This window comes from Denticeps clupeoides, chromosome 8 (genome assembly GCF_900700375.1).
Source record: "Denticeps clupeoides chromosome 8, fDenClu1.1, whole genome shotgun sequence".
NCBI lineage: Eukaryota > Metazoa > Chordata > Actinopteri > Clupeiformes > Denticipitidae > Denticeps > Denticeps clupeoides.
Genome location: NC_041714.1, coordinates 8,673,963 through 8,689,828, shown reverse-complemented (window position 1 = coordinate 8,689,828; position 15,866 = coordinate 8,673,963). Strand labels below are relative to the sequence as shown.

General features: G+C 44.7%; 2 protein-coding genes and 1 long non-coding RNA gene across 6 annotated transcripts; 2 read left to right on the top strand and 1 right to left on the bottom strand.

The window, feature by feature from the left end:
• The first annotated feature begins 631 nt into the window (after positions 1 to 631).
• Positions 632 to 8,483, top strand: tbc1d24 (TBC1 domain family, member 24). 4 transcript variants are annotated; one of them, XM_028988468.1, is made up of 8 exons: positions 632 to 680; positions 1,338 to 2,418; positions 2,805 to 2,807; positions 3,028 to 3,186; positions 4,353 to 4,416; positions 5,692 to 5,787; positions 6,459 to 6,711; positions 6,879 to 8,483. In XM_028988468.1, the coding sequence occupies exons 2-8, from the start codon at positions 1,421 to 1,423 to the stop codon at positions 7,031 to 7,033; spliced, it is 1,728 nt and encodes a 575-aa protein (XP_028844301.1). In that variant the 5' UTR covers positions 632 to 680; positions 1,338 to 1,420; the 3' UTR covers positions 7,034 to 8,483. The 4 variants fall into 4 exon arrangements, with proteins under 4 accessions (XP_028844301.1, XP_028844302.1, XP_028844300.1 ...); XM_028988469.1 differs by having other exon boundaries at positions 638 to 945; XM_028988467.1 differs by having other exon boundaries at positions 638 to 955.
• LOC114795333 (uncharacterized) lies at positions 7,729 to 11,505 on the bottom strand. Its single transcript, XR_003750495.1, has 2 exons — positions 10,229 to 11,505; positions 7,729 to 8,686 (listed from the first exon to the last, which is right to left on the bottom strand). It is a non-coding gene; the product is annotated as an uncharacterized LOC114795333 (long non-coding RNA).
• atp6v0cb (ATPase H+ transporting V0 subunit cb) lies at positions 10,724 to 15,273 on the top strand. Its single transcript, XM_028988472.1, has 3 exons — positions 10,724 to 10,987; positions 13,101 to 13,284; positions 14,171 to 15,273. The coding sequence occupies exons 1-3, from the start codon at positions 10,918 to 10,920 to the stop codon at positions 14,373 to 14,375; spliced, it is 459 nt and encodes a 152-aa protein (XP_028844305.1). The 5' UTR covers positions 10,724 to 10,917; the 3' UTR covers positions 14,376 to 15,273.
• Positions 15,274 to 15,866: the final 593 nt, after the last annotated feature.

Genomic DNA, 15,866 nt, shown 5'->3' with positions numbered 1-15,866 from the left:
TAGGTCTCCGTGATGAGACAACGATGATCTTTACTCCTCTTTGTTGTACCCTTGCTCTTTTATCAGTTACCTACTACATGAGAACATCCCTTTAAACATATCTTTACCCTTCCTTTTTACTCCAACTGTCGCGTACTTATCCACAGCGATTTACACTTAGTAGTAACATTTTCGTCCCACTGGAGGAGTATTAAGTATATTTTATCAGGTAGTAGCGGTACTAAGTGGGGTTTGAACTTGGTTCATAGACCACAGACAGGCTATGAGTTCAGATTACAGTCCAGTTCCAAATCAAGAGCCATCCCCCAACTCAAGACTCAAAGACTTTGCGCGCACGAAGGTCCTAATGAAGGGGAATTGCATTAGTTCTAATGAGAGTCATGCTCATGAAACAAAGGCGCCCGCTGTTCCGGTGAGTCGGGGTTTCCCGTGGTGTAAATTATGCTCTTTTTTTCGGGACACTAAAATGAATAACTCTGTTAAGTCAGGTGGTTCTCATTTCCAGCGTTCTGCGTTCGTTAGTTCAACTACATGCGCTCTCCCCACACACACACACACACACACACACACACACACACATATCCGGCAGACGGCGCACTGACCCGGCTGGGCGGCACTGCGCATGCGCGCAGCCCAACCCCCGCCCCCGACGCAGGGCAGAAGCCCGGAGATCTGCGCAGGTAGGAGCGCGGCGCACCTGTCGCACCGCAGCAAATCCGCCCCGGACAGTGTCACCCACGAGGCGGGCTGGAGCGGTGCAAGCGAGCCCCTCCCGGCGCGCTCGGTCCTGCCCGCTTCCACCGCGCGGCTTGCCGCTAGCGCCGCGGCTAACGCGACTAGCAGTCCGGCGTCGCCCCGCGCTGCGCGCGTTTCTCGGCACGCACGTACGCGCGTCACTGGTGTGCGGGACCGGGGACCGGGACCGGGGACCGGGACCGGGGAGAGGTAGGGCAGGGTGAGATGCAGCATTTTCACCGCTACCTTTTTTTTTTTTTTTTGGCGCGTTTATCAGAAATTAATATCTCCCAGTGCCGTTCCGGGCTTTACTGCCCACCGTTTTTTACATGGTCGCTTCTTCTGTTAAATAAATCCCGAGTACACAGGAGCGGTTTCCTGTCAGTCGTCTGTGAACTTAAAAATGCTTAATAATACACGCGTGTTGTTCTGTTTGAGGGTAATACTCGCTGCTTTCGTGGTAATACGAGGTGATGCTTGGGAGAAGTCCACCATGCGACCAAGGCCTTATTTTGAAGCCCAAATATTTGTAAAAAAAAAAAAAGTCATTAACAAGGTGTAATTTTTGTCAACGTGTTTTAAATGTCCTCTCTCTCCCACAGTATAAAAATGGTTGGCTAGCAGAAGCCCCAGAGACTCTCAGGTCTCCCAGGCTGAGATCCGTCCAAAGCTTCAACCTCCCGCCATGGCGGTGGAGGACTACGGCCGTTTTGTGGACTGGACCCTGATGGGTGAGCAGTTGCCAGGCGTGGACGCCAGCCCGGGGGACGTGAATTGCGATGTGGACGCCCGAGACATGAAGGCCCAGGCCCGGTCGGGGGCTTGGTCCAAAAGTCACCACCTGCGTGCCAAGGTGTACCAGCAGCTCGTCAAGGCCATCCCATGCCGCACCGTGACTCCGGATGCGGGGGTCTATCGTGACGTGATGGGCGCCGGTAAGCGCAACTCTGCGTCTCTGCCGCTGCCGGAGTTCGTGGACGGCTCGCCGGTGCCGCGCTACTGCCTGAAGGCCGAGTCTGTCGGCGCAGTTCACGCGGTGATCTCCTGCGTGGCGGCACAGTTCCCCGACATCTCGCATTGCCCGGCGCTGCCAGCGGTGACCGCTCTGCTGCTGCACTTCAGCGCCGACGAGGCTCAGTGCTTCGAGAGCGTGAGCCGCATGCTGGCCTGCAACGAGCCCGGCCGGCGCCTCCTCGACCAAACCTTCCTCGCCTACGAGTCTGCCTCCATGACCTTCGGCGACCTGGCGAACAAGTACTGCCCTGCAGCGCACAAGCTGGTGGTCGCCATGGCAACCGACGTGCTGGAGGTCTACTCGGACTGGCAACGCTGGGTGCTGGACGACCTGCCCTTCGCGCACGCGACCCGTGTCCTTGACGCCTTCTTGGTGGAGGGCTACAAGGTCCTTTACCGCGTGGCACTTGCCCTGCTGAAGTTCTACCGCAAGCAGAGGGGCGGCGGTGGCGGCGGCAAGCAGCAGGCGCAGCCGCCACAGCAGGACTCTGCCGGGGTGAAGGCCGACATCCAGGCGTTCGTGCGCGGCCTGGCCTCCACGGTGACCCCCGACAAGCTGCTGGAGAAGGCCTTCTCCATCCGCCTCTTCAGCCGGAAGGAGATCGCCCTCCTGCAGCTCGCCAACGAGAAGTCGCTGCAGCAGAAAGGCATCACGGTCAGACAGAAACGGTAAACTTGCGGTTTCAGTGAGGCGATTGTCTTTCGACCCGGCAACGCTCTGATTACGAGGCCGCTTCCTTACCCACCAGGCCACCACTGCCAGTTTCAGAGCGCGGTCAGCCATGTCATTGATTATTGATTCTGCTGGCAAAATCCATTAGTTCAGTCACTGCCAATCTGTAAAATGCTTCTGCATACTCGTATGTTACTTTCATCTGATAAGTGTTCCTGTGTGTGTCTGGGGTCAGTTTGAAATGTTTGTGTGTGTGTGTGTGTCCTGTGCATGTTTTTCACAACTGTTTCTTTTCATTTTTCCATTACAATTTGGTTCCTTTTCATTCTGCCTGATTTCCACCCTGCACTCGTTTCTTTGCCTCGTGATCCTGCCATTTCAGTCGGTAGGTGATCTTTTCCCCAATGTTCACTCCCCATGTTCACTCACACATGAAGGTGCCTGTAGTCTCATCTAGCGGCTCTGTGTTGGCAATACAATGCACATCCAGATGCAGGCATTAAAATTCAGTATGTCATAATATATATTTATCAATTTATTCTCCTCTAAAGGAGACACCAACATTTGTGTGTATCTTCTTTCTCTCCAATCAACTCCTGTCCCAGGCGGAATGTCCAGTTAGCGGTGAATGCTGACAACTTCTCCTCCGAAATCGTCAGCGCTAAAGAGATAAGGGACATCTGGTCCTGGATTCCTGAACGTTTCGCTCTCTGCCAACCACAGCTTCTGTTTACCACCTCAACACATGGCTGCAGCCTGAACAGGTACACACACACACACACACTCCGACACAAAAGACTATAATAAAAATATACATATAATATTACTTCATACACTACAGGCCAGAAGGTGGGGTCCTCCCTTAGATTTTTAAATATAAAAAAAATTAACAATACACTCACAATTTTATTTCATTATATTTATAACACTAAACGTTATTAAATTGAACTTGTTATAGTTAACATAGAATTTAAAATCTAGTTTTCTTGTAATCGGATTGTGTTCATTTTTTATGCCTTGTACACGCACACACACAAACACACACACACTGCTGTAATCCTGCAGCACACTGTGCCATCAACACATCCATGTAGACTGTAAATACAAGCATGATAAACACGCGCGCACACACACACTGTAGTGATATGGCTTGATCAGACTTGCTGCAGCTGTCAGGGCCAAGTCCAAGACTATAAAGGTCTGAGTTCAGTCGGGTTTTTCTTTAATCTAATAATAAAAAAAAAAAAAAAAAGTCAAAATCAAAGTCTGCACTTATGTGGAACATTATTATTGTTTTACAGTCAATAAAACCCTGCACGCTCAGCCCTGTCTGTGAGAAGGAAGGGTCCTCGGTGTAATTAGTTTACTGTCAGCATGAGTTCTGCACGCGCTTTTCACCGTAACTTGGCTGCTCTAAATGTTGATTGGTTGGCTTGTCTTTACCGTCAGCAGTTTTAAATACAGGATATAAATGCAGAAAATGAAGAAACTGTTCCTGTAGTTGAAGTAAGATAAGGAAGCTAACAAAATCTGTAAAAGGCTGAACATTAACTGCCTCTGTTGTATCAGCTGAACACACCACAGATTCTTGGAATATCAAAAAAAAAACATCAGCTAGGTATAAATATTGTATTTATATGTAAGTTCAGTGGTGTTTCAATGTTTATGATGTCACTATGATGTCATAAAAGAACAACCCATTCAATGAATAATGTGTTCAGAAAGGTTTGGACATTGAATTGAAAACCTTATTATGATAGCATGAATGGCACTGACCAGATGAAATGGCCTTCTGCTGCGAGATGTTCTCTACAATACCTGGTAGCCTTCCATATTGGGAAAACACAATCATATCTGTAAACTGTTCTGTGAATTATTATTATTATTATAATAATTATTATACATTTTTTTTTGTGTCATTTGTGTGCAGGTTCTACTCTCACTGTGAAGGATATGAACCCACTCTGTTACTGCTGCGCACCACCGATGGAGAGGTAACAAGAACTCAGGAGTTGGTGCCTGATCTCCAACCAGTTTATGATTCATGAGTGGCTACAGGTCTAGACCCTAATTTCAAAGGCTCAGATAGCACTTCTTATTGTAGTCTCCCTTCGTGATATAACCACAAAGACCTAGAAAAGAGAGAATGAAGCACAAGCTCAGGCACGAACTTAAAAGCATAAATTGGTTTGTTGACATACAGACAAACCAGTCCGATTAGGTTAACCCAAGTATGCAAAATCTGAAACTGAAGGTTAATCTAGGTGAGAGTTCTACTCAGCCGAGCTTGGAACATTCGTTTTGTTTGTTTGGCATGACCTGGAAAAGGAAACATCTGTATGTGAAGAATGTGTTAAAACCTAAAGTCCTTACTTTTTAGGAACAACTTACTTAATTCTGTAGGGCTCTTATGTATGTATATTTTTGTTATTAACCAGCAGTTATTAACTTACTGGTATTTGCTGTTATTTGACAACTTAGAGGTCTTCTATAAGTCGGTCTGGAAAAGAGTCTCTGGCTGTGCATGTACATTTCTCATATACATTTACGGCATTTAGCAGACACCCTTATCCAGAGCAACGTACAATCAGTAGACAGTCCCCCTGAAGTAAGTGGGATTTGAACCTGGGTCTTCTGGTTCATAGTCAAGTGTATTACCCACTACAACCCTGTTTCTCCTTATATAATTGTTTGGTATCATTTACCCTAATGCACAACATATGTTCAGTCACACAGTGACATGGTACTACGGCATGGCACTTCCCTTTGGTGTCAGCAATGTAATAAACTATTCTGAAAATGAGCATAATTTTTGTAGCATCAAACATTTTTTCAATTAGTTAATATTTCTTGCCTTGCTGTATGCTGGCAGTGGTTCAGCTTTTTAGCCAATCAGTATTGTCACACCCCTTAACCCTTCTGTACTGTCGTTCAGAAAATCCTCTCACTGGCTTGGTAGTGGCATCTGCTGTGTTCATGAGAGCGCGCATGTGCATGCACGGCCTGAACTCCAGATTTGGACTAGTTCATAGAAAGCAGCTTGGTTCACTCTGAACTACATGCAGAAATGAAGCCTAATTCAGTCAGCATGGAGACATGTAGTCACCTGTGTGCATTTCTCTGAGGATGTTCATTAAATATAAAAAGGAATATATATATGAACTACTATTTAATTAATATTCACCATATAGAGTGCAATAATAATAAGAGTTAACACATGCATTCATCTTAGTTAAATTCTAAATTAACCAGTGATTGTTCCATTTCAGGTATGTGGAGCATTCTTGTCCACTGATTGGGAGGAGCGGAAAAGAGGCGGGAACAAGCTCAGTTTCTTTGGCACTGGCGAGTGCTTCCTCTTTAAGGTAAGGGACTAAAAGGAGTATAAATCGTGGTCATTACATATTCCAGACACTGACACCAGATGGAGCTATTTCCCACTAATTCTGCTGCTGCTACCCACTGTCAAATAGGCTGAAGATGGGGGGGTGGTTTTTTTTTTGTTTTGTTTTGTTTTTTTTTTTTTTTTTTAATGGTTAAAAGTCCACAACTTTGGATCCTTCCCAAACTACATTGTAAGCTGTTACAGTTCTTGTCATGGCATGTAATTTTTATTTTTATTGAATAGGACCGTGCTCATTAATCAACTGCAGAAATCCCTGTAAATGAACCTTATGTTTCCTCTGTTGTCCATGGGCAGATCTTAAAATGGCAACCGGAAAGGAAAATTCAATTAATTAAATAATCATATGTAATTACTTATTTCAACATTTCAACATTCAATGTCATACACACCCCTAATCCCATAAGCATGAATCTAGTACTGAAAAGATCATATATTTGAGCGTCAAAAAGTGTTTATTGAGTTTTCTAATATGCACTGGCAAGGAATTCTCTTCTTTGGATGCTGCCAAAGATAAAGCTGAGAACAGTTATTACTCATGTATGGGTCTCCTCTTGTGGATTTTGTTTCGTATTTAAGATTTTCCCAGTTCAAAAACATTGTTTTCCTTTGTATATGTGTATGTTTACTTAGATGAAACCAGAGATGGAGCGATATGAGTGGGTGGTGATCAAACACCCAGAGTTGGCCAATGCTGTGAAGGCTGAGGATAACGAGCAGAGTCAAGCAGACCCACCCAACGGCACCCACACAGATACACTGCTGACGGACACACCAGCATCCGACTCCAACAACCTGTCCCCATTCCTCGCCGCCCGCCACTTCCACCTCAACTCCAGAAACACCTCCATGTTTATGGCAGGCAACTTTGACTCTATCATCATCGGTGAGTGCTGGGAGGGTGGAGAGGTGAAGGTAGGGAAGCTGCAGCATTGTGGACGTGTTTTAATGATCTATATGAACATTTACAGCAGGGACATCATTACTAAACCATGGTTCCAGTTTCTCAGATTATCCAACAGAATGTGAACTTGTGTTTGTTCCTCAAACCAGGTGGGGGTGTCGGTAACGCGCTGTACATTGATGCAGAGCTGAACCATGGCCGTACCGGACGATGCACCACCTTTGATAATCCACCTCTGTGTGCTGAAAGCTTCCAGATCGCCCTGCTAGAAGTCTGGGGCTTCCAAGATGCCATGGCCACATAAGACAAACACACATGCTGGGCAATGTATTACTGAATATCAAAATTTTAATAATGTTTGAGAGCATTGTCACAATTGATCAATTGCAACACAAGTATTAACTCTTAAATTCATTAGAAAAAAATTATCACATATAGAATCTGTGTGCCTCATTTTATTAGCAAGATCGTAAAAATTTAAGATTTCTTATTAAATTATCTGGACCATTATTGCTGATTTTTTTGTCATATACATATTAGTCTACACATTAGTCAGACCTTTGAGAACACATATCCTCTCTTTTTTTGCACAATTTAGAGCATTGAAATGTTTCAGTATTAACTAGAAGGCTAATTGCATGTAATGATGACATTAACATGAGAGAGAAGCCCTCATACATTTCATTTCTGCTCTCAATGTCTGAGAAGTTGTCTGACATGTCCTTAGAAAGGATTCATTATTTTTGTATTGTGGTTAATATCGGTCGGATTAATATCTTACATTGTCAGTAAATAGGCCATATCAGTCCCCAGCCTCTGCCCCCCTCCCCAACACACATATACACACCCTACATCCTAAACAATCTTCTATCAACCCAGACCTCCTGAACAGATAATGGTTTGCTGGTGTCGCTTTCTAATTATCCGCCAATACATTTTATGTGTAGAAGTAGCTCATATAAATGTTTATGCATATTTATTAATCTAATATCATCTTTGTACAGTAAGCTGTTTTATTTTATTGCCCTTTATACAATGACAATTGAATTAAAAGTGAAGTAAAGTGTCATATCAGAATCCAAGCCTGGCATATCCAAAAGTGGTCAGGTTTTGTTTTACATGTTTGGTGAAAGGTTGAATTAGGCACTTTTTATATATATATATATATATATATACACACACACACACACACACACAGGGAGATGTATACTCACCTTGTACGCTTTTAAATGCTTCATGTATAAAGCAGCCATATGGAACCGAAGTTGAGGTTGATGTTAGTAGTGTTGCGTTAAGTGCAGTGTTGTCCATAGTGTCCGAACTGTTGGTCTGTGTCACTGAAGGAAAAAGGGTCTCTGTGAGATTATTCAGAAAATGTTCTGCTGTATTTTGCATTGTCTATGTAAGCTTGTTTTTTAGCAGGTGCTATGTGTGTGTGTGTGTGTGTGTGTGTGTGTGATAGAGAGAGAGAGATTGAATTTGCCCTGGGAATGTTCTGTACCTCATCTTCTTTGCCACTGTACACCACAATTTCTCTTGAGAATTATTTTTGTCTCTCTCTCTCTTTTATCTGTAGACGTGAGGGTTTCAGCCTTAGTCAGATGTCATCTTCATGTAAAGGATCACACTGTGGAGTTATGTACAAAGTGCATAAAAAGAAACAGTTGGTGGATGTTGCTTGTGTATGTGTCTGTTCTGCATTGCGTATATGAAGTGTACATAAAAAGATGAAGTAAACATTTATTCAGAGCCGACTGTGCGTGTGTGCTTTTCTTTTGTTTCTGAGTTGTTTATTTTGTGTGCAATACTATTTGATTCGTTTGAATGAACCAGGGCAGCTGTATTTTGCTGTCCATTTCTAATTCTTCACCCCGCTGAAAAGACATTCTGATTGTAGGAGTTATTTGACACGTTTGCTCTAGCTGTCATCACACCTTCCTCTTCTGCGGGTGTTGTTCTGCAAATCAAACGAGAATACAGAACACACAGTAAATAACACACTCCTGACTGATTACTGAACATCTCTGACAATGCTTGTAATAAAAAGTGCCCGGTGGATTCCACATGTCCCCGATATGCTGCCAGCATTGCTGGTGATGGCGCCTAACAGACATAATGTTCTTACGGTCTTAGCTGGCAACACCCCTCCCTTTTCCTCTACAAAAGCAGCCAATAGGCTTTCAGGGACATTCAGCGTTAACCGGTCATATGCAGCACACGCTATGAGGGTTTAGGGTCAGAGATGTTCCAGGATGATCAGTGCCACGGGGATATCCCTTAATCCATCTGGTCACATGTGCCATGACTTCAGATGCCACACCCACTCCCACACTATAGGTGTTGGTGCATCCTGGGATAGCAACCAACAGAAGGCCTGTTCCTGTGAAATTTGAAGCCCCATTATAGGCGGTGCATTTTGAAGAGCATATATAATTGCTGCTTTATAAATAACAAGGTATTTTTTTATATCATTACACTGTGCTCAGCTGTTGCATTTGGGCTATATTTTCTCATTATTCCAGCAGGTAAAAAAGAGACACAAATTGTCTGTGGCATAGCACACACACATTACCCCTGACATCTCTCTTACATTTTTAATCTGCCTCTGTTATTGATGGCTATGAATAGATTCTCTCCCCAGAGGCCAAACCTGCAGCACTTCAGCCGTCTAAAGGCCTACACTAAAAAGCAAAAAATCAATTAATAAGCATATAAAACCACATTCTGTATATTCATATCCTTTAAAAACGGCTCAACTGTAAAAAAGAGAGCAAGTCTAAGATGGTCGTTTCTTGATTAGGCCAAGGATCCAAACAATAATTCATAATACTCAGTTCTGACAACAGACCAAGCACCATCACAATCACCATGCCATTCAACTAGATAATGTAGCTGCCGAAATTCTGCAAGAAACGTTGCACAGGATGCCTCTCATATGAGGCGTAATGCAAAAGAATTCATTCAATTGTTGTCCTGGCTGTGGCAGAGCACTCAAATTACTCTAGTTTTAACAAGCACCATTGACTGGCCACGGTATTGTGTTACCTGTGTCCGTCTGTTTTGTGATTTTGTTCTTCTGTTGTTGTTGTTGTTGTTATAAACTTCTATTTTGCGTTATCGTGACTATGTAAAAGTTTACTGCACATTGCTGCATAGTACATTGTATTAGTTCCTGCAGTAGGAACAGCACAATGAGAAATGCAGTAACCCCGTTATGCAAACAAGTTATGGGCACAGGTATGCATGTGCATCATGGTGAACACTGGACAATACTGTGTAATTCGAACCCTGGCACTGTTTTTGTCTGAAGTTTCACGTGCATTCAGTGCTTGACTGGCTCGTTCTGGACAGTCACGACAACTGGCAATCATGAAGAATATTAGAAATGAACAACAAAAAAAATAAATGTTCAAATGTGTAGACAGAGGTGCACGTTATTTACAATTATATGCTTCGTTTGGGTCAGGGAAGTGTTCGAGTTAGAAATTGCAGCAGTCACCTTCTCTCTGTCTTCTCTCCTCCCCCATCCCATCGCATGCAGCGGGAGCCATGTGAGGAAAAAGATCAGAAACCCTCCATTAAACCATGCAGCTGCGTGGTTTTACCAGTTTCTACTTTACTTTGCCCTTGATTGCATTTTCTGTGTGAGGCATTAACATGTTTATGGAATTAAGCATTTAAATCCACACCCTGGGAAGCAACCTGTTATTTTCTCATACGCTGTGATCGGAGTTACCTACAATTACCAAATACGAAGCCTGCAGCGGAGCGCTCCATGGCGGAGAGGGGGAGGCTGGTGTTCTTCGTGGGCTAAATGCTAATGAAAACGTCTAAAACCGTTTTACAAACAGTCAGAACTGTCGAGGTGGCTTGCAATGGACTCCGCTGTGAAGCCGGGTGGATGTTTTAGTAGGAAAAACGACGGCGGCTGACTCCTGGCGACCCCCGCGGAGGCGCGACTTGGACGGGTCCACGTGGTGGCGATCAGGTGATATTTTCCTCCTCGCCATTTTGTGCTGCTGACGACACCCGGTTCTTTCTGCGTCCGCTCGGCTCCAGTCAAGTCTCGTTTTCTGCCAGCCGTTTGGGGGCCTCAGATTGCCGTGTCTTCGTCAGCAGCGAGTTGAAGGACAAAGCTCCAGGCTGCGCTTAGACCGAACCGCCAGCGTTTGACAGCGAGCCAGCACCATGTCCGCAGCTCCCGAGTACTCGCCGTTCTTCGCCGCGATGGGCGCGTCTGCGGCGATGGTCTTCAGCGGTACGTTCCTCCAAACATCCACATAGTCGGCGACCTTCACCTGCACCCCCATCGCCGCCGGGCGGGAGGTGGAGCGCTTCCTGCGGGCGGCTGTCAGCCGCGTCGACGCTTTCATTTCCATGCGCGTCCTCGCGGTGTCTCGTTATTTCGTTCGTGTTTCGTTCGACCGGAACGCGGTTCTTTCGGGGTCGGCGATTTCATGGCGGAGTCGGGGGAGGTCGTTCTCTGCCATGTCTCCTCTGTTGGGAATGTCACGATTTGTCATTTGCGGGGGAATAGCTGCTGGATATAAAGATGGCCGGAGCGAGGTGGCCTCGGGAAGTGATGATTTAAAGACTATAGTTTCCGATATAGTGTCCTTTTGGGGAACGAATCGTTTGGAGGACGATCTTTCTTGACTGTTTAATGTACGTCCATCGCAGCGGCTCCAGGCGTGATTTCTGCGTCACAAAGCGCCGCCCATTAACATTGAACATTGCACACCTCACGTAGTAATTTCTCCTTTTTTGTAAAACATTAGGATTATATGGTGTTCGTCCGACCGTAAATTATCCATTGGAAGAGTCCTGAATCGGATCGTTTACGTCACGTCCGGTCGTCGGTGTGATTCATCCCGCGAATTGTCTAGTTAATAGAGCACTGCAGGGTGGCCCTGTCCTGTGGGAGGGGCGCTAGCACCTGACACCCGGGTGTGAGTTACTGAAAGAGGGTGTGTGAGTATACAGTGTGATATTTGGGACGGGCCTTGTGACCCTCGGGTCTCCAGTTGCCTGTCTGCTTTGGTTGTGTTGCTTTAGGTCTTGTGACCCAGTTGGGCGTCACCCGAGAGCCACCTCTGGGATCGGACACGAGCGTTGGCTGTCCCCAAGGCAGAGCTGGAGATATCTGCAGTTGAGGAGAGGTCAGCTGATTTGCTATCTGGTCACGTGTTGCTCCACCTGGTGGCCTCTTGCCTGTCCCAACGTGTCTTTGTCCGGCCTGTTTTGTGGCGTTTAGACCCTTTAAACCAGTTCTGCTGGTGGAACTTCTCGTGAGGGCTTTAAAGCTGTGAAATACAGTAATCGATTCAGGGTACTGTACTGCTACTGTCGTCCTCCTACTGCCCCCCCACCACATCTTTTCCTAATATTATTTCCTTTCATGGCACATCATTACAGAGGCGTCTGTCTGACAGGATCACACGAGGATGCTGCTTCTCTTAGGACCATCTTCAACACAGTGTGCCGTTGCATATTAATTCTGTGGGGTGTGTGTCATCACAGTTTCAGGCTCTGACAGGAAAGACCAGAAATAAAAGCTCTTTACGTGAAATCTGGATTAGGATTAAGGCCTTTTTTAAACGAATCTTCTACGATTGCATGTCAGCACACATGCGAACCATGGCCTCAGCTGCGCTCACACACACACACCTACACACACCTCAGTACGCATCATGTCATAACCACCACCATAACCAGCATGAGGTGTGTGTTTGGATGAGGTGGTGTCTCAGACAGAGCCGGAATTCCTGTGTTTGTGTTGTAATGTTGTCCTGTTGAGTAAGGGTTGAAGGTGTCCTGTACACATCCCCATATAGTCCTTATAGATGAGCCCAGCCTGGGTATCTGAGTAGTAGTGAGACAGGGGGATTTGATGTGTGTGTGTGTGTGTGAGAGAGAGAGAGACAGGTGCCATCTGCACTTTCATGGATTGGCTCTTGAAGCCATCTGTCTGGGCGGCTGTCTCGGAGTCGGTGACGAACGCACAGACATGCAGGAGAGTGTTTAAGTGCTGTGTGGGGAATTTGTTAAAGTAGTCTGCTGTATTTCTAGTGGTGTTCTGATTAGCCGATCTGAAGCTGACATGGTCACGGTCTGTGAACTCTTTTTATGTATTATCATCATTTTTAATTTCATGAACGGTTGAGTACAAACGTGTTTAGTCTTCACTTTCTCTTCCTTTTTGGAGGTCACGGTCAGCACTTATTCCAGCTTTGTGGAAGGTGAAAATGTTTCTGCGGTTTGTCACCATTTTTGTCCTTTACTCTTTAATGTGTACTGTTCACCAGTCACTAATTTCAGTCCCGTTTTCCATTTATGATTTTAATTGTAATTCCTCCCCCTTCCTTCCCTAGCCCTGGGCGCTGCGTATGGAACAGCTAAGAGTGGCACCGGCATCGCCGCCATGTCCGTGATGCGTCCAGAGCTCATCATGAAGTCCATCATCCCTGTGGTCATGGCGGGTATCATCGCCATCTACGGCCTGGTGGTGGCAGTGCTCATTGCCAACAGCATCACGGAAAACCTGGTCCTCTACAAGTGAGCAGCTTTCTGTACACAGGACGCATGATTTGACACGTAGAAGCTGGCCTGGGCAAAATGGTCTGAAAATATCGTTTGCCAAGAAATGTGTATGTTAAAGGTTATAATTTTTCTTTACATCGACCATGCTTATGAATCATCTGGGTACCGTACTTTTGTGCTGCTGAAGCTAGTGGTCCAATATAGAAAGCTCAAAGCTGAAAAATGTATTATCTGAATAGGGGTGTACTGAAAAGGACACTTCTGGGCATGAATACCTTCTCATGTTGCATGCAGGTCACCAGAATTAGAGTTTTATGACCTGGTCAGTGTCACTGTTATTTTGTTGTATGGAAACATTGACCGGTTTTGTGGCAAAAGAAAAAAGTTGCACAGGGCAGTTACCAGATTTAATGTATTTGGTTGAATTTTCATTTTTTTAAAAATGTACTAATTTCTCAGGGCCTGCTGTTGAACCCAATATATCAATATGGTATTTTTATTTTTCATAAGAGGTTTTTATGCTGCATTAGTGGACTGTCATCTCACCATATACATGTACACATCGATACAAGGTTGTGAAGCTTCCTGTATTCACAGTGTGCAAAAAGTCACTGTGCAAATGGAATAACACACAGCACAAAACATGTCACAGGAGGTTGTGCACTGACCCATAATATAGTGCAGGTTGACACAGACTAGACAAACCAGGCAGACAAGTAGGAGCGATGTACCAGTGTGTGTGGATGTATTAGCATGTTTATAATCCCCAAACTTTAAAAAAAGAAAAACATCCCCTCCAAAGTAAATCATCTTTATGTTTTATTGACTCATCGGTAAGCTTTTCCTGGATGACCCAGTTTGACTGACTGCGTTTGACCATGTGTCCCTGTCCTGTCTGCAGGAGTTTTATGCACCTGGGCGCTGGGTTGAGTGTGGGCCTGAGCGGCTTGGCAGCAGGATTCGCCATCGGCATCGTCGGTGATGCAGGTGTGAGGGGGACGGCCCAGCAGCCCCGCCTGTTCGTGGGCATGATCCTCATTCTTATCTTTGCCGAGGTGCTGGGACTCTACGGACTCATCGTTGCCCTCATTCTGTCCACCAAATAAACTACACTTCCCATGATCCATTGTTGCCGGGGGGGTGGGGGTGGGAGAGTTTAAAAACTGACAAGGAGATGGGAAAAGAAACGACTGGGTGGGTTTTAAAAGAAATCAAATGAATTAAAAAGCTATAACAAATATGGTCTTATCTTAAAATGTGTACAGTTGTCTTGATTTGTTAGTTGACTTTGTGTAAATGCGCAATGTAGGTTTTTTTTTTGTTTTTTTTTTCCCTGTCTGTGTGTTAAAAGAGAAAAAAAAAAACAGTGGACAAAATCTCCTTGCTCCCCTCTCTTTTCTCCTCTGCCCCAGCAGTCAGGATGAGGCTGTCGCAGACTGATGACCTCATTGCTGCTGTTGGTCCTTAGCGTTGAGGAATCGGCTCTTTATAAAAGTCTAATTCATGGATCATTTCAGCTGGATTGTATAGAATAGTATATTTTTGTTTTTCCACTGATTTTTATTTGTAAAGAAATGTTCATGTATCAGTGTAAAAATTGAGCATATATAAATGTATGTATGATTAGTTCAATCTCCTGCATGGTGGGTTTGATGTGGTATCACTGGGTTCCTGTTGGTGGTGTAAACTGGTTGTACTGGGCGGTGGGGTGTGTAATTGGTGTTGACCCCCTCACATGTGCGAGTGTGTGTGTGTGTGTGTGTCTCCTGTAGTAACTGTGTTCTGGTTGCATTAAAGGTGTGTGTGCCATGTGGTAGCCTTCACATCTCCTCGTTTGCACTGACGTGTTTAACCCATGACACAGCATGGAATAAAGGGTCTAGCGTGGACTGTGAAGACGACAACCTGTGTGGCTTGAGTTCCTCCTTTTACTGCTGTGGGTTTGTACCAGCAATCACAGACATTAAAAATACAGCAATAAAATAATTTAATACAATTAAAAAAGCATGTGTAATGATATGCAATGAGAAGTAAAAATCTGTTTTTTTTTTTAAGCTGATTAGAATATAAAAATGAAGCGTTGCTTAAAATTACCACAAAATAAATAATGATAAGTGAAATATTGCTCATCTGAAGGTTATTAACTTTTGTTACTGACTAACTCATAACGGGTTTTGGCTCCTATGACTACATGTGTGAGAATTTATTTATTTCGATTGTAATAAATCAACAAAAACCTTCATATTGAAGTGACAATGAAAATAAAAGATTCATCTCACCAATACAAACGTATCCACATTTTTAAATACAGTAGACAGTAAACCGCAGAAGAAAGAACGTTAGCATGTGTGTAAACGTGTGTGATATTTACACCAAACAACGATCAACAGAGTCCGGAATGTTTGGCCCATGTAATAAATAATGTGGCACTGCAGCGCCATCTGGTGGTGACGACGCCGCTGCAGCGCAGTTTCGTCCGCGTCAGCTGTTCAGCCGATCACGAGCCGGTGGGCGTGGTTTTAGGCGGAAGTAGCAAAACCATTGAACGCAACAGAGTAACAAATTCCAAATAAAATGTCGGGGTAGTTTATCAAATT